The following is a 22,895-nucleotide window of genomic DNA, read 5'->3' on the forward strand; positions in this document are numbered from 1 at the left end:
AACCAGATTTGGATGAGAGCTCTCAAATTCCAGTGTTAGTGTGATCCATGGGCCATCATCAGTAATTCTATTGGCAAAGTCAACAAATGTTACTGCCAGCAGCAACACACAAAGGAGCTAGAAGAACTCAGTCAAGCCGGAGGCATCTACATGGACAGTCCAAATTTTGGGTTGAGATCCTTCTTCAGTACAGTGGGTGGAAGAATATTGCTGCCTAACCACCATAAAACATAATCCTCAAAATGTATACAAAAGCAAAAAGTGCTGGAACTGTTCAGCTCATCAGGCAGTATCTAGGGAAAGAATAACAGGGTTAACATTTCAGATTGAAGGTCCATTGAGCATTTCCAGCATTCCATGTTTGCTTCTGGCTTTCAGCATTTGTAGTGATTCAGTTCTCAGATGAATATCTTACAGTTCGAGCATTTTTATTTTTTCAACTCCTCCTCTGCCTTCATTCATATTGTGCTATTTACACTTCTCTCAGAAAAATCACGTGAGATTAACGAGGCTTCACGCCTCCTCTCAGCTGGCACTACAACCACTTTGCTATTCAGTAACTCGTGGACTGCACCCCATCACAGATACATCACTAAACTCTTTGTTCTCATCATCCTCCTTCTTCTTTCTCTCCAAATTAAAATATCTATCTGATTACAAGACTTTGATCTAAAACATCAACTTTTTCTTCCTGCAGATGATGTATTTTCTGTTCTTTGTTACAGGTTTCCAGCATCGACAGCAGGAGTTCCCAAACTTTTTAAAGTCATGGACCAATACGATTAAGCAAAGGTCTGTTAGGAACCCCTTATCTGGAGTATTCTGACTTTTGGCCCCATCTTGTTTGGCTAAGCACAACTTTGCAGTTGACAATGTGGCAATAAACCAACCCAGAAAACACAATTAGGGCACAACGATGTATTGATATATGAACTAACAAAATGTAAATAAAGAAGAGAAAATCTGCAGATGCTGAAAATTTAAAGGAACACACACAAAATGCTGGAGGAACTCAGCAGCCCAGGCAGCATCTATGGAAAAGAGTACTGGGCCGAGAACCTTCAGCAGGACTGGAGTAAAAAAAGGTGAGTAGTTAAAAGGTGAGGGGAGGGAAGGGAGAAACACAAGATAAGTGAAACAGGGAGGGGGAGAGGTGAAGTAAAGAGCTAGGAAGTTGATTGGTGTAGGATGCTACCAAGGCAGAATATAAGGTGTTGTTCCTCTAACCTGAGAGTGGCCTCAACGCGACAGCAGAGGAGGCCATGGCCTGACATGTCGAAATGGGAATGGGAAGTGGAATTAAAATGGGTGGCCATTGGGAGATCCAACTTCTTCTGGCGGACAGAGTGTAGATCCTCAGCAAAACAGTCTCCCAATCTACGTTGGATCTCACTGATACACAGGTGGCCACTATGGGAGCACTGAGCACAGTATATGACCACAACAGACTCACAGGTGAAGTGTTGCCTCACCTGGAAGAACTGTTTGGGGCCCTGAATGATAGCGAGGAAGGAGGTGTAGGGGCAGCTGAAGCAATTGTTCCAATACAAGTTCCATCAGATATTCATTTGATGTTTGACTGACCTGGAATATCTAATATTAAGTGCTGACCGTTCTACTTACCAAGACAGTTCTCCTCTGTAATCCTGACCACAGTTTACATATTGACAAAAGCTGACACTAATCAGGTACTCAAGATACTGAATGTTGTCATCATCAAACAGGAAACAGTCCACCCCGACGCATTTCAAATCATAGTCAGAGACTTCAACCAGGATGGTTGGAAGAAATTTCTGGCCAATTATCATCAGGATATAACCTGCAGCACCCAGGATCCCAACACACGAGACCAGTGCTACACTATAATAAGGAATATCTTATATTCCATGCCCAGACCACATTCAGAGAAATCTGATCATTTGGCAGTCTTTCTCTTACTTCCACACAGGTAGAGCAAAGCTCCTGAGATAGATAACAAAGAGGTGGTCATGAAGAGACAGAGGAATGGCTAGAGGACTGCTTTGAGTCAATGGACTCAGATCATCTGCGTAAATATACTACGACTGTCACTGATTTTATAAAAGCAATCACAGATGAGTATGTCCCCACAAAATCATTTAGTCTTCCCCAACCAAAAGCCCTGGATGAACCATGAGACTGCAACCTGCTGAGGGCCAAATTAGTGGCATTCAGGTCTAGCAACCAAGATACAAAGGGACCAGGTAGGACCTTTGGAAAGTCATTTCACAGGTGAAGCAGCAATTCCAGACCAAACTTGAACCACTGAAGGATATTTCACAGTTGTGGCAGGGCTTGAATCTTAACAAAGTGAAACGAAGCGACACAGATGACAAAAAATTTCATTCCAGAAGAGCTCAATGACTTCTATGCTCGCTTTGACTGTTAAAACATGGATGAAGCTTCATGAACTCCTCAACCCCCAATGGCCGTGATTTCAGTCTGAGGCCAAATTGAGAACATTCTTCTAGAAGGTGAACCCATGGAAAGCATCTTCCCATTCGGGGTGCCTAGCTGAGTAATACAGACCTATGCTGATCAACCAGCTGCTGTGTTCACCAATATCATTAACCTCTCACTTTGGCAATCCAAAGTACCCACCTGCTTCAAGCAGGCTTCAACTATCGGAGCCCAAGAAGAATGTGGTAACCTGGCTCAATGACTATTGTCCAGTAGAACTTGCATCCACAATGATGTTGCATTTTGAGAGGTTGGTGATGAAAAATATCAATCCCTGCTGAAGAAGCGACTTGGATCCTCTCCAATTTGCCTAACGACACAACAGATCCACAGCAGATGCCATTTCACTGCCTCTTCAAGCAACCCTACAAAATCTGGACAGTACAGATGCATACAGTGCCTATAAAAATTATTCCCCCCCCCCCCTCCCCCAGAAGTTTTCATGTTTTATTGTTTTACAACACTGAAACACAGCAGATTTAATTTCGGTTTTTTTTGACACTGATCAACAGAAAAAGACACTTTTGTGTCAAAGTGAAAATAGATCTCTACAAAGTGATCTAAATTAATTAAAGCATCACACACAAAATGCTGGTGGAATGCAGCAGGCCAGACAGCATCTATAGGAAGGAGTATAGTCGGCGTTTTGGGCCAAGACCCTTCGTCAGGACTAACTGAAAGGAAAGATAGTAAGAGATTTGAAAGTGGGAGAGGGAGAGGGAGATCCGAAATGATAGAAGACAGGAGGGGGAGGGATGAAACTAAGAGCTGGAAAGTTGATTGGCAAAAAGGGATACACAGCTGGAGAAGGGAGAGGATCATGGGATGGGAGGCATAGGGAGAAAGAAAGGGGGAGGGGAGCACCAGTGGGAGATGGAGAGCAGGCAAGGAGTGATTGTGAGAGTGACAGAGAGAGAAAAAAGAGAGAAAAAAAAAACGGGGGGGGGGGGGAATAAATAAATAAAGGATGGGGTGAAACGGAGAGGGGGCATTAACATAAGTTAGAGAAAACTGATTTTTCTAACTTCCGTTAATGTCCCCTCCCCTTCTTACCCCATCTCTTATGTATTTATTATTCTTTCCCCCCCACCTTTTTTTCTCTCTTTTTGTGGGTGCAAACAGAGATATCTTTCTCTTTTACATAAACTGTATTCAAGACTTGATTAAAGTTACACTTCACAGTGGCAAGTGGTTATGGGAAGAAGTTGCTAGAATTAAGTAGGATTCTGAGCCATGAAGATGATTTTCACAGAACTGTGTACCCTATCAGATTGAATGTGAGAATATGATGAGTGCGCATGTGGCCATTTAATAACACAGTGAATCAATTTGGTCTGCTATGTGAGGGAGCACTCTTCTTTGAGCGCCAGCTTTTGCGTGCACAAGTTTTCAGCTCAGCGGGCCCAGTTCATTGCTTTCAAATTATAACTTACCCAGCGTGTACCATTACCAACATGAGTCCCTAAAACCTTTTAATCACACAACTCCATCGTCATTCTTGATCCATGCATATGTAACAAAAGTGGCTTTGAGTAAACAAGTTACACAAAAATGAGATACAGAGGTAGGGATTTCCTCACTCACACTTGACACAACGAAATATAATAGAACTAAAGATTCTCTATAATAAATGAAAATAAAAATAAACTTACCGTTTCAACACTCTTAAAGAAAAGCCTGTAGTTTGTAATATGTACCACCCCCTTTTTAGGCCCATTAAAGTGACAAATGTAGATCACTTCCTTTTCTAGGAAACAAGGAAATAATAACTCACATTAGCTATTAGGAACTAGCACTTTCAAAACAGTTTATAAAAAGTCTTAACATGTAAGAGAAATATGACCATTTCAAAACATAACTGCAATAATAATGAGAAAATGCACTCAGTGGCCACTTTTAGATACCTTCTGTATCTAATAAAACGGCTACATAAGAATATAAGAAATAGGAGCAGGAGTAGACCATCTGGCCCGTTGAGCCGGCTTAGCCATTCAATAAGATCATGGCTCATCTGACCATGGACTCATCTCCAACTACCTGTCTTTTCCCCATAACCCTTAATTCCCCTACTATGCAAAAATCTATCCAACTTTGTCTTAAATATATTTACTGAGGTAGCCTCCACTGCTTCATTGGGCAGAGAATTCCACAGGTTCACTACTCTGAGGGAAAAGCAGTTCCTCCTCATTTCCGTCCTAAATCTACTCCCCCAAATCTTGAGGTTATGTCTCCTAGTTCTTGTCTCACCTACCAGTGGAAACAACTTCCCTGCCTCTATCTTATCCATCCCTTTCATAATTTTATATGTTTCTAGAAGATCACCTCTCGTTCTTCTGAATTCCAGCGAGTAGTCCCAGGTGACTCAATCTCTCCTCATAGTCTAATCCCCTCCTCTCTGAAGTCAACCTGATGAACCTCCTCTGCACTGCCTCCAAAGCCAGTGTATCCTTCTTCAAGTAAGGAGAGCAGAACTGCATACAGTACCCTCCCTGATCTTGAATTCAATCTCTCTAGCAATGAAGGCCAACATTCCATTTGCCTTCTTGATAGCTGCACCTGCAAACCAACCTTTTGTGATTTGTGCAGAAGTGCTCCCAAGTCCCTCTACACAATAGTGTTACGTACCCGTGACAGTGGTACCCTTGTCACGTGACTGGGGTTGAAGCTATACTGGACTTGAGGTAATGGTCTTGTGATGGTGGAGTGACGTCATTTTTCCGCCAGTAGAGATCATGTGACAGGTGTTTTTTTTTTTGTTTTTTTTTGTTTTTTTACAGGGTATAAGAGGAGGACCCCTCCCTGTGAGGTGGGGCAATTCGTGGGTGGATTTGCCATGTTGTCTTCATGCCACTGCGTGATTTAATGTGATGACGCAGTTTAGTTGAAAGATGAAGTTTTATCTAATGCCTAAAGTTTAAAAGGTCATTGCCAGCAGTTTCTTTATAATACTGTTGGTTAAGAATCAGTGGAGAGTGAAGATCGGAGTTCGGGAGTTAAAGATCGAGGAGAATCGATTTCGACGGTGAAACGGGTTCGACCTTTGTTTGATCCTCATTTCGGAAGGATTTCGTTGACTGTTCTCGTGTTAATCTCTGGGAAATACCAGAAAAGATTGAGGACAGTGTGGAAGAAAAGGTCAGTGCCTTTAAGCCGTTTTGTTTCATAAAATTCTTCGTGGGAAAAGTTCGACTTTGGGGACTGAAGAAAAACGACGTGAAAGAGAATTTAAATCGTCTTAAAAAGTCTCTCCTTTAAATGGACTGTGAGCATTTTGAACTTTTGGCAATACTACTTTAAAGAACTGTTCTTGCAACATCGCTTTAAGGACTGTAAGCTTCATTGCTTTAAGAACTGTTTAAGCTGCCGCACAGCAGCTGATTTCCGGTTACGTTAGTGATTTGTTTACTTTTGGGGGGTTTGTTTTCAGTGTTTAATAAACGTGTTATTTGTTATAAAAACCCTTGCCTAACTCACATATATTTATTGTTGCCTGAATACGTAACATAAATATGGGGGCTGCGTCCGGATTGGATCCCGGTGTTTTGGAAACGGGGAATACTCGATTCTTTTGTTTGATTGGCTTGTGAGTGGTATTCGGCAACAATGAATATTGATGAGTTTCTGGCTTCGCCAGGCGCGGAGTTGTTAGCGAAGGCGAAAAAAACTGAGGTATCTGAGATAGCTAGTAAATTGCATCTTAAAGGTATTTTGCAGACTACGTCAAAGGCTGTAATACAGAGAAAATTCGCGTCACACTTTGTGGATTCGGGTGTTTTTGATGAATCGATTTTAGAGTCGTTTCCAATAAGTAACATGGAGATGCAGTTGCAAATTGAGCAAATGAAGTTGGAACAAAGTAAAGCAGAATTGGAGCGTTGTAAATTGGAAGCTGATCAGAAAAAGAGAGAATTTGATTATGCAATGGAGGAATTAAGGTCTGGGAATCAGTCTTCTAGTTCTAGAAAGCCGTTTGTTGCTAGTCAAGAAATTAAATTGGTCCCTCCATTTAGTGAAACAGAAGTGGAAAGATATTTTCAACATTTTGAAACTATTGCTCGGATGTCAGAGTGGCCGAGAGATAAATGGTCAGTGTTGTTACAGAGTGTAATTAAAGGCAAAGCACAACAAGTTTACACAGCTTTAACTGCTGCGCAAGCATTAGATTATGATATTGTGAAAATGCATATTCTCAAAGCGTACGAATTAGTCCCAGAAGCATACAGAGAAAGATTCAGAAGTTTGAAGAAGTCTGTGGAAAAGACTTATGTGGAATTTGCCTATGATAAAGCTGTGTGTTTTGAGAGATGGGTTTCTTCTAAAAATGTAAATGGGGACTATGATACATTGAGAGAGCTGATTTTAATGGAGGAATTTAAAAGAAGCATTCCTGTTAAAGTAAGGACCTACTTAAATGAGAGGGATACTGATAAATTGCAGGACTGTGCTAGATTAGCTGATGAGTATGTTTTAATCCATAAGAATAAATTTCCTCAGGGCAGAATTTTTAAGAGGAAAAATAACATGGAGACTCAAGGTAAATCAGAAATTAAATCAGATGTTAATGAGGAAGGTAAGGAGGAAGGAAAACCTGTGAAGGAAAGACAGTTTGGTCTTATTTGTAACTATTGTAAGAAGCCTGGCCATGTAATAGCTAACTGTTTCAAATTGAAAAAGAAAGAGAAGGAAGCAGTTCCAGATGCTTGTGTGCAACATACTGAAGCACCTGTAAAATTACAGGGTTTGATAAACACAAATGAGGTTTTGTTAGAGTCTGACCAAGTTAGAAAGGGATATGATCATTTTATAACTGAAGGGTTTGTATCCTTGAAAGAAGGATCTACTCTGGTGCCAATAAAAATCCTTAGGGATACTGGAGCTTCTCAATCACTGATGTTAGACAGTGTGTTGAAGTTTAATGAAGAGTCTGATACTGGTGAGGTAAATTACATAAGAGGTGTTGGGAGTGATTTTATGCCTGTACATTTAAAGTAAATTTAAAGTCAGGGTTAGTTACAGGATTTGTTAAAGTAGGATTACAGCATAGCTTATCTGTGAAGGGTATTTCTTTATTGTTAGGTAATGACTTGGCAGGTGGACAAGTTTTTCCTGAAGTGCATTTGACAATGGAGTCAGAGGAGCCAGAGATGAATTCTAACACAGATTCTTCCTGTGTTGTGACTAGAGCTATGGCTAAAAAGATTGATGTGCAGAATGAGGTTGTTACTCATGACTGTTCAACTCAGGATTCGAGTTTTGAGGATGTGTCAGAGACTTTCTTACCTTCGTTGTTTGAACAAGATTCTGGGAGTATGTCTGACTATGAAGATTTATCTCTGTCTCGGAAGGAGATGATAGCAGAGCAGAATAGAGACCCTGAGATTATAAAATTAAGGGAACAAGCTTTACTAGATAGTGAAATTGAGAAGGTGTCAGTAGGATATTACTTGGAAAAAGGAGTGTTGATAAGGAAGTGGAGGTCGCCTACAATTCCTGCAAGTGAGGAATGGAATGTTGTTTACCAGGTAGTTGTCCCTAAAGTTTATCGGAATGAGATTTTGACTTTAGCTCATAGTGTGCCTTTAGGTGGACATCAAGGGGTAAGGAAAACTGTGGACAAGATTTTAAAACATTTTTACTGGCCTGGTCTAAGAAAAGATGCGGCGATGTTTTGTAAAATGTGCCATACTTGTCAAATTGTGGGTAAACCAAATCAAGTTACACCAGTAGCTCCATTACAACCTATTCCAGCATTTGGTGAACCGTTTTCTAAAGTTATTGTAGATTGTGTTGGTCCATTACCAAAGACAAAAACTGGTTATCAGTATTTGTTGACTATCATGTGTACTTCGTCTAGGCTTCCAGAGGCAGTACCACTTAGGAATATAAAAGCTAAAACTGTGACAAAGGCTCTTATAAAATTCTTTACTTATTTTGGATTACCTAATGAAATACAAACTGATCAAGGCAGTAATTTTATGTCTGGATTGTTTCAACAGATAGTTTATAAATTGGGAGCTAAGCAAATCACTTCGTCTGCATACCATCCAGAATCGCAAGGTGCCTTGGAGAGGTTTCATTCTACCCTCAAGAATATGATTAGGACATATTGTGTGGAAAATGAAAGTGACTGGGATGAGGGTATAAACTTACTTTTGTTTGCAGTAAGGGAATCGGTACAGGAATCCTTAGGTTTTAGTCCATTTGAACTTGTGTTTGGGCATAGAGTTAGAGGACCTTTAGCTTTATTGAAAGAACAGTGGATTAGTAAGGAAGTACACACTAATTTGTTGGACTATGTTTTGAAATTTAAGGACAGGTTACATAAAGCTTGTAGCTTAGCCAAGGAAAATTTAAAGTTGGCTCAGGAGAAAATGAAAACTTGGTATGATAAAGAAGCTAGGATGAGGATGTTTAAGCCTGGAGATAAGGTGTTGGTTCTTTTCCCAGTGCAGACAAATCCTTTACAAGCTAGATTTCATGGTCCTTATGAAATTGTGTCTAAAATTAATGATGTGGCTTATGTAATAAAAACTCCAGATCGTAGAAGGTCAACACCTTTGCCATATAAATATGATTAAACCATATTTTGAGAAACAATCTGATACTGTGACTGTTGTGGTTAGTGAGAATGAGTTTGATGTAACTAGGAACATGATAGAAGATTCATCTGACATTCATTCTAAATCCAACATTGTTTCTGTTAGGTTACCAAATTCAACCATTGTGGAAAATATTGATGAGAAATTAGCACATTTACAGCTAGAGCAGAAACAACAGATGAAGGAATTAATTTTTAAATATAAGGATTTGTTTCCAGATGTTCCGAGAAGGACTACTATAGCTTCACATGATGTAGATGTTGGAGATGCCAAACCTATTAAACAACATCCATATAGGATGAACATTGAAAAATGTGAACTTGCTGAGAAAGAAATTGAATACATGTTAGAGAATGATATTATTAGACATTCTAACTCGAATTGGAGTTCACCATGTGTATTGGTGCCAAAACCAGATGGTAGTATTAGATTTTGTGACGGACTATAGGAAGGTGAATGCTGTAACGAAAACAGATGCATATCCAATTCCTAGAGTAGATGATTGTGTAGATAAAGTTGGAAAAGCAAAGTTCCTTACAAAGATTGATTTATTGAAAGGGTATTGGTGTGTTCCATTAACGGACAAAGGTAGAGAGATTTCTGCATTTGTAACTCCATCTGGGTTATATGAATATAATGTTCTTCCATTTGGGATGAAGAATGCCCCAGGTACTTTCCAGAGGATGATTAACTCTGTGATTCAGGGATTGAAAGATACTGATGCTTATATTGATGATTTAGTGACAGGAAATGATACTTGGGAAGCATACATTATTGCGGTGGAGAAATTGTTTGAAAGGCTTTCAAAAGCTAACTTAACTATTAATTTAGCTAAGAGTGAATTTGGACATGCCACTGTGACTTACCTTGGTTATGTTGTGGGTCAAGGTAAGGTAGCTCCTGTTCAGGCAAAAGTTCGGGCAATTTTAGAGATTCCCACTCCAACGGGGGAAAAAACTCTCAGAAGGTTCTTGAGAATGGTAGGATATTATCGAAAATTTTGTAAGAATTTTGCTAATGTTGCCCTTCCATTAACTAATCTTTTGCAGAAGAATGTGAAGTTTGTGTGGACAGTGCCTTGTCAAGAAGCATTTGAAAAATTGAAAACAATGATATGTCAACAACCTGTGCTTAAGGCACCTGACTTTGAAAACCCTTTTTCATTAGCTGTAGATGCTAGTGATGAGGCTGCGGGAGCAGTATTAATGCAAAGGAATGAGGGTGATGAGGTTGATCATCCAGTAGCTTACTTTTCTAAGAAATTTAATAAGCATCAATGAAACTATTCGACAATAGAGAAAGAATTGTTATCTCTTGTTTTAGCTTTAGAATATTTTGAGGTATATGTTGGTACAACTCAAAAACCACTTATTGTTTACACTGATCATAATCAGTTAGTTTTTCTGAGTAAGATGAAAAGCAAAAACAGAAGATTATTAAATTGGAGTTTGATGTTACAAGAGTACAATATTGTGATAACTCATATTAAAGGTAAAGATAATGTGGTTGCTGATTGTCTATCTCGATGTTGAATGTACAATGTAATTTTTTTTACGGAGTGGTTTTTTTTCCAATTGTAACACTCCTACTGTATTGTGAGTTGTAAGATGTTATGTGATGGTATTGTATATTGTGTATGTTATAAAATTTATACATTTGTTTTTCTTGTAAGTAACTGTTAAAATTTTTGTTCTTGTCAGACCAAAAATGTTTTTTTGGAGGGAGGTGTTACGTAGGGGTTGAAGCTATACTGGACTTGAGGTAATGGTCTTGTGATGGTGGAGTGACGTCATTTTCCCGCCAGTAGAGATCATGTGACAGGTTTTTTTGGCTTTCTTTTTTTTTTGTTTTTTTACAGGGTATAAGAGGAGGACCCCTCCCTGTGAGGTGGGGCAGTCCGTGGCTGGATTTGCCATGTTGACTTCATGCCACTGCGTGATTTAATGTGATGACGCAGTTTAGTTGAAAGATGAAGTTTTATCTAATGCCTAAAGTTTAAAAGGTCATTGCCAGCAGTTTCTTTATAATACTGTTGGTTAAGAATCAGTGGAGAGTGAAGATCGGAGTTCGGGAGTTAAAGATCAAGGAGAATCGATTTCGACGGTGAAACGGGTTCGACCTTTGTTTGATCCTCATTTCAGAAGGATTTCGTTGACTGTTCTCGTGTTAATCTCTGGGAAATACCAGAAAAGATTGAGGACAGTGTGGAAGAAAAGGTCAGTGCCTTTAAGCCGTTTTGTTTCATAAAATTCTTCGTGGGAAAAGTTCGACTTTGGGGACTGAAGAAAACGACGTGAAAGAGAATTTAAATCGTCTTAAAAAGTCTCTCCTTTAAATGGACTGTGAGCATTTTGAACTTTTGGCAATACTACTTTAAAGAACTGTTCTTGCAACATCGCTTTAAGGACTGTAAGCTTCATTGCTTTAAGAACTGTTTAAGCTGCCGCACAGCAGCTGATTTCTGGTTACGTTAGTGATTTGTTTACTTTTGGGGGTTTGTTTTCAGTGTTTAATAAACGTGTTATTTGTTATAAAAACCCTTGCCTAACTCACATATATTTATTGTTGCCTGGATACGTAACCGTAGCATGCACTTTTTTTTTACTATTTAAATGATAATCTGCTCTTTCATTTTTCCTTCCAGTGGATGACCTCGCACTTACCAACATTGTACTCCACTGCCAGACCCTTGACTCACTTAACCTATCTATATCTCTCTGCAGACTCTCTGCATCTTCTGCACAATTTGCTTTTCCACTCAATTAAGTATTATCAGCAAGCTTAGATACACTACACTCGGCCCCCTCTTCTAGATCGTTAATGTATATCGTTAACAGTTTGTGGGCCCAGCACAGACTCCTGTGACACACCACTCACCACTGATTGCCAACCAGAGTAACACCTATGTAACCATCAACACACACAGAAAATGCTGGTGGAACACAGCAGACCAGGCAGCATCTATAAGGAGAAGCACTGTCGACGTTTCGGGCCGAGACCCTTCGTCAGGACCGAAACGTCAACAGTGCTTCTCCTTATAGATGCTGCCTGGCCTGCTGTGTTCCACCAGCATTTTGTGTGTGTTGTTTGAATTTCCAGCATCTGCAGATTTCCTCGTGTTTGCACCTATGTAACTGTGTACTTTTTTGGATTTCTGGTGCTGTGGCCCACCCACTTCAAGGTTCAACCTGTGGTACAATTAGTGATGCTGTTCCCCTCACCACTTTTATAATGTGGTTATTTGAGTTGCTTGTTGCTTTCCTGCCAGTTTGAACCAGTCTGGCCATTCTCTCTGACCTCTCTTATTAACAAGGTGATTTTGTCCACAGAACTGCCACTCCTGAATGTTATTTTGTTTTTCACTATTCAGTGTAAACTCTGGAGATTGCTGTGCATGAAAATCCCAGCAGTTTCTGAAATACACAAACGACCACAGAAACAGGCCCTTTGGCCTATCCTGTCCATCCAAGCCATTCAAATTGCCAACTCACTTGCACCAGGACCACAGCCCTCCATATCCTTACCATTCATGTACTTATCCAAACTACTCTTAAAAGCTGAAATTAGCTTGCATGCACTACTTGTACCGGTAGCTCATTTCACACTCCCACAACCCTCAGAGGGAAGAATTTTCCCCTCCGGTGCCCCTTACACTTTTTACCTTTCACCTTTAACCCATTACCTTTAGTTGTAGTTCCACCCAAATTCAGTGGAAAAAGCCTGCTTGGATTTACCCTATCTATACCCCTCATACTTGTGTATACCTCTATCAAACTTCTTCTCAATCTTTTATGTTCCAAGGAATAAAGTCCCAACCTATTAAATCTTTCCATATACAGTCCCTATAAAAAGTATTCACCCCTCTTGGAAGTTTTCATGTTTTATTGTTTTACAACATTGAATCACAGTAGGTTTAATTCGAGTTTATTGACACTGAGCAACAGAAAAAGTCACTTTAGTTTCAAAGTGAAAACAGATCTCTACAAATATACAGCACAAAATAATTGATTGCATAAGTATTCACCCCCTTCAAGTCAGTATTTAGTAGATGCACCTTTGACAGCAATTACAGCCTTGATTTTGTGTATATAGGTCTCCATCAGCTTTGCCCATCAGGACACAGCAACTTTTCCCCATTCTTCTTTACAAAACAGCTCAAGCACTGTCAGATTGTAAGGGAATCATGAGTGAACAGCCCTTTTCAAGTCCAGCCACAAATTTTCAATTGGATTGAGGTCTTGTCTCTGACTTAACCACTCCAGGTCATTAACTTTGTTGTTTTTAAGGCATTCCTGTGTAGCTGTATTTTTATGCTTGGGATAATTGTCTTGCTGGAAAACAAATCTTCTCCCAAGTCACAGCTCTCTTGCAGACTGCATCAGGTTTTCCTTTAGGACTTCCCTGTATTTTGCTGTATTCATTTTACCCCCTACCTCCACAAGTCTTCCAGGGCCTGCTGCAGTGAAACATCCCCACAGCATGATGCAGCCACCACCATGCTTCACGGTAGGGATGGTGTGTTTTTGATTATGTGCAGTATTTGACTTACACCAGAGTGTTTAATCTGATGTCCAAAAAGCTTAATTTTGGTTTCATCAGACCATACAACCTTCTTCCAGCTGACTTCAGAGTCTCCCACCTGCTTTCTGGCTGAGACTGGTGAAGCACCCCGGAAACAGTTGTAGTATGCACAGTTTCTCCCATCTCAGCCACTGAAGCCTGTAACTCCTCCAGAGTTGTCATAGGTCTCTAGGTGGCCTCCCTCACAAGTCTCCTTCTTGCACGGTCACTCAGATTTTGAGGATGGCCTGCTCTAGGTAGATTTACATCTGTGCCATATTCTTTCCATTTCTTGATGATTGACTTAACTGTACTCCAAGGGATATTCAGTGACTTGAAAATTTTGTTACATCCATCTCCTGACTTCTGCTTTTCAATAACCTTTCTGCAAAGTTGCTTGGAGTGTTCTTTTGTCTTCGTGCTGCAGTTTTTGCCAGGATACTAATTCGCCTGCGGTTGGACCTTCCAGATACAGGTGTATTTGTACTACAATCAATTGAAACTCCTTGACTGCATGCAGGTTTATATATAGCTAAGGCACCTTAACTAATTATGTGACTTCTAAAACCAATTGGCTGCACCAGTGATTACTTGGTTTGTCACATTGGGGGGGGGGGGGGGAGGTGAATACTTAGACAATCAATTATTTTGTGTTTTATATTTGTAATTAATTTAGATCACTTTACAGAGATCTGTTTTCACATTCACACAGAAGAGCGTTTTTCTGCTGATCAGTATCAAAAAAGCCAAATTAAATCCACAGTGATTCAATGTTGTAAAACAATAAAACATGAGAACTTCTGAACTTCTGGGGGGTGGGCAGAGAGAATATTTTTTATAGGCACTATAACTCAGGTCTTCCAGACCCCGCAATATCCTTATAAATTTTCTCTGTACTCTTTCAACCTTATTAACATCTTTCACGTAGGCAGATGACCAAAACTGCACACAATTTTCCAAATTAGTTTCACCAATGTTTTCTACAACATAACAACCCCTCTCCTGCACTCAATACATTGATTTATGAAGGCCAATGCACCTAAAGCTTTCTATACCACCCTATCAACCTGTGACATCACTTTCAAGGAATCGTGGACCTGCATTCCCGGATACTTTTGTCCTACTGCACTCCTCAATGCCCCAGTGATCACTATGTAAAACCTACCCTGGTTTGTCCTACTGATGCTACCTACATGTACACAGCCATGCTGACTAACTATCCTTAACCAGTCCATGGCTATATTCATATATCCAGTCCCTTAGAATACCCTCCAATTACTTTTTCACTACTGATGTCAGGCTCACCAGCCTATTATTTTTAGAGAATCACAGTGGCTATCCTTCAATCCTTCGGCACCTCACTTGTTGCTAAGGATAACTTAATTATCTCTGCTCGGACCCCGGCGATTTCTGCACTTGCCTCCCGCAGGGTCTGAGTGAGCATCTCATCAGGCTCTGGGATTTTATCCATCCTACTTTGCCTCAAAACAGCAAACACCTTGTCCTCTGTAACCTGTATAGAATCCATGAAGTTGATGCCTTTTTGCCTTTCTTCTATAGACTCTGTACCCATCTCTTGACTAAATACAGATGCAAAAAAAATGCATTTAAGATCTCCCCCATTTATTTGGCTCCACACATGGATTACCATTCAGATCTTTTGAGAGGACCAATATAGTCCCTTGAAATCCTTTTGCTCTTAACACATCTCTAGAATCCCTTAGGGTTCTTCCTCACCTTGTCTGCCAAGGCAACTTCATGCCTTCTTTTAGTCCTCCTGATTTATTTCTCGTGTTCTCTTTCATTTCTTATACTCGATAAGCACCTCATTTGTTCCTATCCGCCTATACCTACTGTGCACCTCCTTTTTTACTTCTTAACCAGGGCCTCAACATCTCTTGAAAACCAAGGATCTCTACACTTGTTATCTTTAATTTTATTCTGACAGGCACATACAAGCTTTGTACCCTCAAAATTTCACTTCTGAAGGCCTCCCACTTACCAAGTGTACCTTTGCTAGAAAGCAGTCTATCCCAATCAATACTTGAAGGATCCTTTCTGATAACATAAAAATTGGTCTTTCTCCAGTCCAGAATCTCAACCCACAGACCAGACTTATCTTTTTTACGTATTTACTTTGCATCTAGTGATCACACGCCATTAGTTTCAAAGTATTCATCTACACAAACGTTTGTCACCTGCCCTGTCTCATTCCTTAAACGCAGATCAAATACTGCACACTCTCTCACTGGGACTTTTATGTACTGATGAAGAAAATTTTCCTGTACACATTTGACAAACTCTCTCTCATCTACAGTAGTCCTTTTACAGTATGGAATTCCCAGTCAATGTGTGGAAAGTTAAAGTCAACAACATTATGTTTCTTGCAACAGTTCGTTATCTCTCTACAAATTTGTTCCTGTAATTCCCTCAGACTATTGGGTGGTCTGTAATATAGCCCTATTAACATGGTCATACCTTTCTTATTACTCAGTTCCACCCATAATGCCTCACAGATGACTTTCCAGTCTGTCCTGACTGAGCAGTACCGTGAGATTTTCCTTGGCTAGTAGCACCACCCGTCCTCCTTTAATCCCTCCCACTCTGTCTAAAACAACCAAACCCTGGAATACTGCCCTGCCAGTTCTGCTCCTCCTGCAACCAAGCTTCACTCATAATTCCATGTGTTGATCCATGCCCTGTGCTCATCTGCCTTTCCTACGATACTTCTTGCATTTAAATATATGGAGTTAAGGATATTATAATCATTTACAGCAAGTAGATTTGCTTCAAACAAAAATTACAGCCTATGTTATCTTACCTGTACTTTTAATATCTTCTCCTGGTAATAGTGGTACCTCCTCTGCTTGCTGTGCCTGTAAAGAAAAGCCAAATTAATCCCTTAAATTCTATTTACCTAAAAGGCGTACACTGCAGTGGTGAGTAGCTCTGGTCATCCCACAGCATAACGAATATAAATCTTAGAACTTCACAACTATCAAAATCCAGTTGAGCACTTTTTGCACTTTGAGATCAGGTTGTGAATGTCAATGTTTATTTTCTCCAAACATTCCATTACCATAAAAATAATACTAAGTTATTACTTCATATCACATTTCACCACAAAATGTTGCAAAGGGATTTTAAGAATTGACAACATCCAGCTTGAAGGGCCAAGTGGTTAAATCCAGCTCCATTTATTATGCATATTGTGAAAGCTCATTAACTAATTAACCCATAAATAATAATCACAGAATAAACTTTATATCACCTTTGCAAACACTCAGCAGGTGAGGCAACATTGGTGGAGAGAGAAATAGAGTTAATGTTTCAAGTCGAAGATATTTCATCCGAACTAAGTTAGAAAATGATTGTGCTTTAAATTACTGGGTGGGAAGAGAGCAAAAGCTATGTTTGTGATAGGGTGGAGTTCAAAACAATCTGAATGATGTATGATATTGGTCCTGGCCAAGAGAAGATGACGTGTTGAATGTTTTTAATTTTTAGCAAAGCAGTTTGGTAATAAAGTGGGACAGGCTGCATTTTGGTGTTGCTGGTTATTATCATTTCCTACCATTCTCTAAAACTGATGATCAACTCAATCTTTAACTTTCTCACTGCCACTTCTACACGACTCATGCTCTACATGTTAAATTAACTGTTTCTATCTGCACCACTGCAGCCTGAAACAGCTGATTATTCAGCAGCATTATTTCAATTTTACTTCTGCATTTATGAGCTGCAGCTGAAGAATGGGACCTTACCAGCTATTTTTATCATGTATTTGGTTTCCCAGAGTCTGTGCAAGAATCATCACAGAATCAGAATCAAGCTTAATATCAGTGACATGAGCCATGAAATGTTTTTTGCGGCAGCAGTACATCACAATACATATAAAATACTATAAATTACAAATATACATACAAGACTATAAGATGTAGGAGCAGGATTAGGCCATTTGGCCCATCAAGTCTGCTCCGCAATTTCATCCCGACTGATTCAATTTTCTTCTCAGCCCTAATCTCCTGCTTTCTCTCCATATTCCTTCATGCCCCAACCAATCAAGAATCTATCAACCTTTGCCTTAAATATACAGGAAGACTTGGTCTCTACAGCTGCCTGTGGCTAAGAAATCCATAGATTCACCACTCTCTGACAAAAGAGATCATTGGGATCTCTTCGGGGGGAGGTGTGTGCCCTGTTCAAAAGTGACAGGTTGCACCTGAACCTTAGGGGAACCAATATTCTCGTGGGCAGGTTTGTTAGAGCTGTTGGGGAGGGTTTAAACTAATTTGGCAGAGGGGGTGGGAACTGGAGTGAAGGGACTCAGGATAGGACAGATGGTAAAATTGCAAAGATAGCATGCAGTCAGACTGTCAGGAAGGGCAGGCAGGCAGACGCCAGGACATAATTGCAGCTAGTAGGGTGTGTATTCATGCATCAGTGCATTAGAGTTGCAGAATCAAAAAGGTAGCAAATGCAGCATTAAAAGTGTTATATCCCAGTCCACGGAGAATAAGAAATCAGGTGGATGCTCTTGTTGCAATATTACAGACTGTCAGCTATTATGTTGTGGCCATTACTGAATCGTGGCTGAAGAATGGTTGTAGATGGGAGCTGAATGTCCAAGGTTACACTTTGTATTGGAGGGATAGGAAGGTCGACTGAGTGGGTGGCATGGCTCTGCTGGTAAAAGAAAATAGCATCAAATCAGGAGAAAGATGTGACATAGGATCGGAAGATGTTGAATCCTTGTGGGGTGAATAAAGAAACTGCAAGGGTAAAAGGCTCCCAACAGCAGCTGGGATGTGGACCACAGATTACAACAGGAAATAGAAAAGGCATGTCAAAATGGCATTGTTATGATGGTCATGGGAGATTTCAACATACAGGTTGATTGGGAAAATCAGGTTAGAAAGGAATGAGTTTGTTGAATGCCTGCGAGATAGCTTTTTCGAGCAGTTTATTGTTGAGCCTACTAGAGCTATACTGGATTGGGTGTTATGTAATAAACTGGAGGTGATTAGGAAGCTTAAGGTTAAAGAACCCTCAGCAGGCAGTGCTCACGATATGACTTGAGTTCACTTGAAATTTGATAGGGAGAAAGTAAGGTCTGACGTAGCAGTGTTTCAGCGGAGTAAAGCAAATTACAGTGGTATGAGAGAGTTGGCCAAAGGAAATTGGAAGGAGATGCTGGCAGGGATGACAGCAGAGCAAAATAGCTTGAGTTTCTAGGAAAAATGACGAAGGTGCAGGATAGATGTATTCCAAAAACAAAGAAATACTCTAATAGCAAAATAGTACAACTGTGGCTGACAAGGGAAGTGAAAGCTAATGTAAAAGCAAATGAGAGGGAATATAGCAAAGCAAAATTGAATGCAAAGACAGAGGATTGGGAAGGTTTTAAAACCCTACAGACAGCAACTAAACGAATCATTAGAAAAGAAATATGAAAGTAAGCTAACAAAAAGTATCAAATTGGATAATAAAAGCTTTTTCAGGTATGTAAAAATTTAAAAAGAGATGAGAGTGGATATAGGACTGCTAAAAAATGAGACCAGAGAAATAATAATGGGGGACAAGTAGACAGCAAATGCACTAAATGAGTATTTTGCATCAGTCTTCACTGTGGAAGACACTAGCAGTGTGCCAGATGTTGAAGGGTGTGAGAGAAATGAAGTGAGTGCAGTTACTATTACAAGGGAGAAGGTGCCCAAAAAGCTGAAAGACCTACCATTCATAAGTCACCTGGACCAGATGAACTGCACCCTAGGGTTCTGAAAGACGTAGCGGTATAGATTGTGCAGGCGTTAGTAATGATCTTTCAAAAATCATTGGACTCTGGCATGGTACCAGAGGATGGAAAATTGCAAATGTCACTCCAATCATTAAGAAAGGAAGAAGGCAGCAAAAAGGAAATTATAGATCAGTTAGCCTGACCTCAGTGTTTGGGAAAATGTTGGAGTCAATTGTTAAGGATGAGGTTATGGAGTACTTGGTGACAGAGGACAAGATAGGACAAAGTCAGCATGGGAAAACCTTGCCTGATGAACCAGTTGGAATTCTTTGTGATTACACGTTGGATAGATAAAGGAGACGGAGGGGATGTTGTACATTTGGACTTTCAGAAGAACATTGAAAGGTCCCACACAAGGCTGATCACCATCTTAAGACCCCATGGCATTATAGGAAAGTTATTGGCATGGTTAAAGCATTGGCTAATTGGTAGGAGGCAGTGAGTGGGAATTAAAAGATCCTTTTTCTGGTTGGCTGCCAATGACTAGTGGTGTTCCACAGGGGTCGGTGTTGGAACTGCTTCTTTTTATGCTGTATATCAATGATTTAGATGATGGAATAAATAGATGGCTTTCTAACCAAATATGCAGATGATACGAAGATTGGTGGAAGGGCAAGCAGTGTTGAGGAAACAGGTAGGATGCAGAAGGACTTAGATTAGGAGAATGGGCAAGAGAATGGCAAATGAAATACAATATTGGAAAATGCATGGTCATGCACTTTGGTAGTAGAAATAAATGTGCAGACTTTTTTCTAAACAGGGAGAAAATCCAAAAATCTGAGATGCAAAGGGATCCTCCAACATGTTGGAGGAACTCAGCAGGTCGGGCAGCATCCATGGAAACGAACAGTCAAGATTTCGAGCCGAGACCCTTCGTCAGGACTGCTTGTTTCCACGGATGCTGTCTGACCTGCTGAGTTCCACAAGCGTGCTGTGCGTGTTGCTTTAACCCAGCATATGCAGTGTATTTTGTGTTTACGAGATGCAAAGGGACTGGGAGTCTTTGTACAGAACACCCTAAAGGTTAACTTGCAGGTTGAGTCGGTGGTGGGGAAAGTAAATGCAATGTTAGCATTCATTTCAAGAGGTCTAGAATACAAGAGAAGGGATGTGATACTGCGGCTTTAAGGCACTGGTGAGGCCTCACCTTGAATATTATGAACAGTTTTGGACTCCTCATCTTAGAAAAGATGTACTGGCATTGGAGCAGGTTCAGAGGAAGTTCACAAGGATAATTCCAGGAATGAAAGGGTTATCATATGAGGCATATTTGATAGTTCTGGGTCAGTACTCACTGGAATTTAGAAGGATGGCGGGGGGTGGGGGAATCTCATTGAAACCTTCGAATGTTGAAAGGCCTAGACAGAGTAGACGTGGAAAGGATGTTTTCCATGATGAGGGCGTCTAGAACAGGAGGGTACAGCCTCAGGATAGAGGGATGTCCATTTAAAACGGAGATGTGAAGAAATTTCTTAGCCAGAGGGTAGTGAATTTGTGGAATTTATTACCACAGGCTGTTGTGGAGGTCAGGTCATTGGCTGTATTTAAGGCAGAGCTTGATAGGTTTTTGATTGGCCATGACGTCAAAGGTCATGGGAGAAGGCTGGGGAGTGAGGCTGAAGAGGAGAGAAAAGGATCAGCCATTATTAAATGGCAGAGATACTCAATGGGTCAAATGGCCTAATTCTGCTCCTATGTCTTATAATCTTAAAGAAATTCCTCATCTCCACAAACAAGAGGAAATCTGAGCAACACACACAAAATGCAGGAGGAATTCAGCAGGCCAAGTAGCATCTATGGATAAAAGTATAGTTGACGTTTTGGGACAAAACCCTTCAGCAAAACTGGAGAAAAACAACTGAGGAATAGATTCAAAAGGTGGAGGGGGGAGAGAGAACTATGTTTATTGATGAGACCTGACATAGACTGGGAGACCGCTTCGCTGAGCATGTACGCTCTGTCCGCCAGAACCTATACATCGGTGAGACCCAACGTAGATTGGAGGACTGCTTCGCAGAGCAATCTGAGCATAGAATGGAAGGCATTCCTTATTATAGTGTAGCAGTAGTCTCATGTGTTGGGATCCCTGGTGCTGAAGGTTATATCCTGATGATAATTGGCCAGAAATTACTTCAAACCAGCCTGATTGAAGTCTCCGACTATGATTTGAAGTGCATCGGGGTGGACTGTTTCTTGTTTGATGGCAGCATTCAATACCTCGAGTGCCTGATTAGAGTCAGCTTTTGCAGTTTGTACACTGTGGTCAGGATCACAGAGGAGAACTGTCTTGGTCAGTAGAATGGTCAGCACTTAATATTAGATATTCTAGGTCAGCCAAATATCAAATGAACATTTCATTTGTAATCTTCCATGCAAGGAACTTATCTTGGAACAAGTGCTGCAGCTGCCCCTACACCTCTGCCCTCACTATCATTCAGGGCCCCGAACAGTTCTTCCAGATAAGGCAATACTTCACCTGTGAGTCTAGTGGGGTCATACACTATGTCTGGTGCTCCCAGTGTGGCCTCCTGTATATTGGTGAAACACGACATAGATTGGGAAACTGCTTCACTAAGCATCTATGCTCCATCCACCAGAGCAAGCGGGACCTCCAGGTGGCCACCCATTTTAATTCTACTTCCCATTCCGACATGTCAGTCCATGGCCTCCTCTACTGTCCTGATGAGGCCACATTTAGGTTGGAGGAACAACACCTTATATTTCATGTAGTCTCCATATAGCCTTCAACCTGATGGCTTGAACATCGATTTCTGTAACTTCCAGTAATACCCCCAATGCCCCCCTTCTCCATTTCCAATCCCCTTTTCCCTCTCTCACCTTATTTCACCAATCAACTTCCCAGCTCTTTACTTCATCCCTCCTCCTCCAGATTCCACTTAATCACCTGGCATTTCTCTCTCCCCTCCTCCCACCTTTTAAATCTACTCCTCAGCTTTCTTTCCCCAGTCCTGCCAAAGGGTTTCAGCCTGAAACATCAACTGTACTTTATTTTCATAGATGCTGCCTGGCCTGCTGAGTTTCTCCATTTTGTATGTGTTCCTCATCTCCATTCTAAAAGAATACCCCTCTATTCTGAGGCTGTGTCCTCTGGTCTTAGACTCTCCCACCACAGGAAACATCCTCTCCACATCCACTCTATCAAGAACTTTCAACATTCAAAGGATTCAATGAAGTCACCCCTCATTCTTCAGAATTCCAGCAAATACAGGCCTAGAACCATCGAACGCTCTTCATATGACAAGTCATTCAATCCTGGAATCATTTTCGTGAACCTCCTTTGAACCCTCTCCAGTTTCAACACATCCTAAAATAAGGGGCCCACAACTGCTCACAATACTCCAAGTGAGAACTCATCTGTGCTTTATAAAGTCTCAACGTTACGTCCTTGCTTTAATATTCTAGTCCTCTTGAAATGAATGCTAACAATGCATTTGCCTTCC

At 40.6% G+C, this 22,895-nt stretch overlaps 1 protein-coding gene across 2 annotated transcripts in view; it reads right to left on the reverse strand.

Moving 5' to 3' along the window:
* Positions 1 to 22,895, reverse strand: part of LOC140734181 (myotubularin-like) — a 134,871-nt gene that overhangs the window by 90,756 nt on the left and 21,220 nt on the right. For both annotated transcript variants that reach the window (XM_073057827.1, XM_073057828.1), the window contains exons 3-4: positions 16,459 to 16,513; positions 4,131 to 4,225 (exon numbers count right to left, since the gene is read on the reverse strand). In XM_073057827.1, the coding sequence (XP_072913928.1) occupies positions 4,131 to 4,225; positions 16,459 to 16,513 (150 nt within the window). The remainder of the gene's footprint in view (positions 1 to 4,130; positions 4,226 to 16,458; positions 16,514 to 22,895) is intronic.

The sequence above is a fragment of the Hemitrygon akajei genome, chromosome 10 (genome assembly GCF_048418815.1).
Source record: "Hemitrygon akajei chromosome 10, sHemAka1.3, whole genome shotgun sequence".
In the NCBI taxonomy this organism is placed as follows: domain Eukaryota; kingdom Metazoa; phylum Chordata; class Chondrichthyes; order Myliobatiformes; family Dasyatidae; genus Hemitrygon; species Hemitrygon akajei.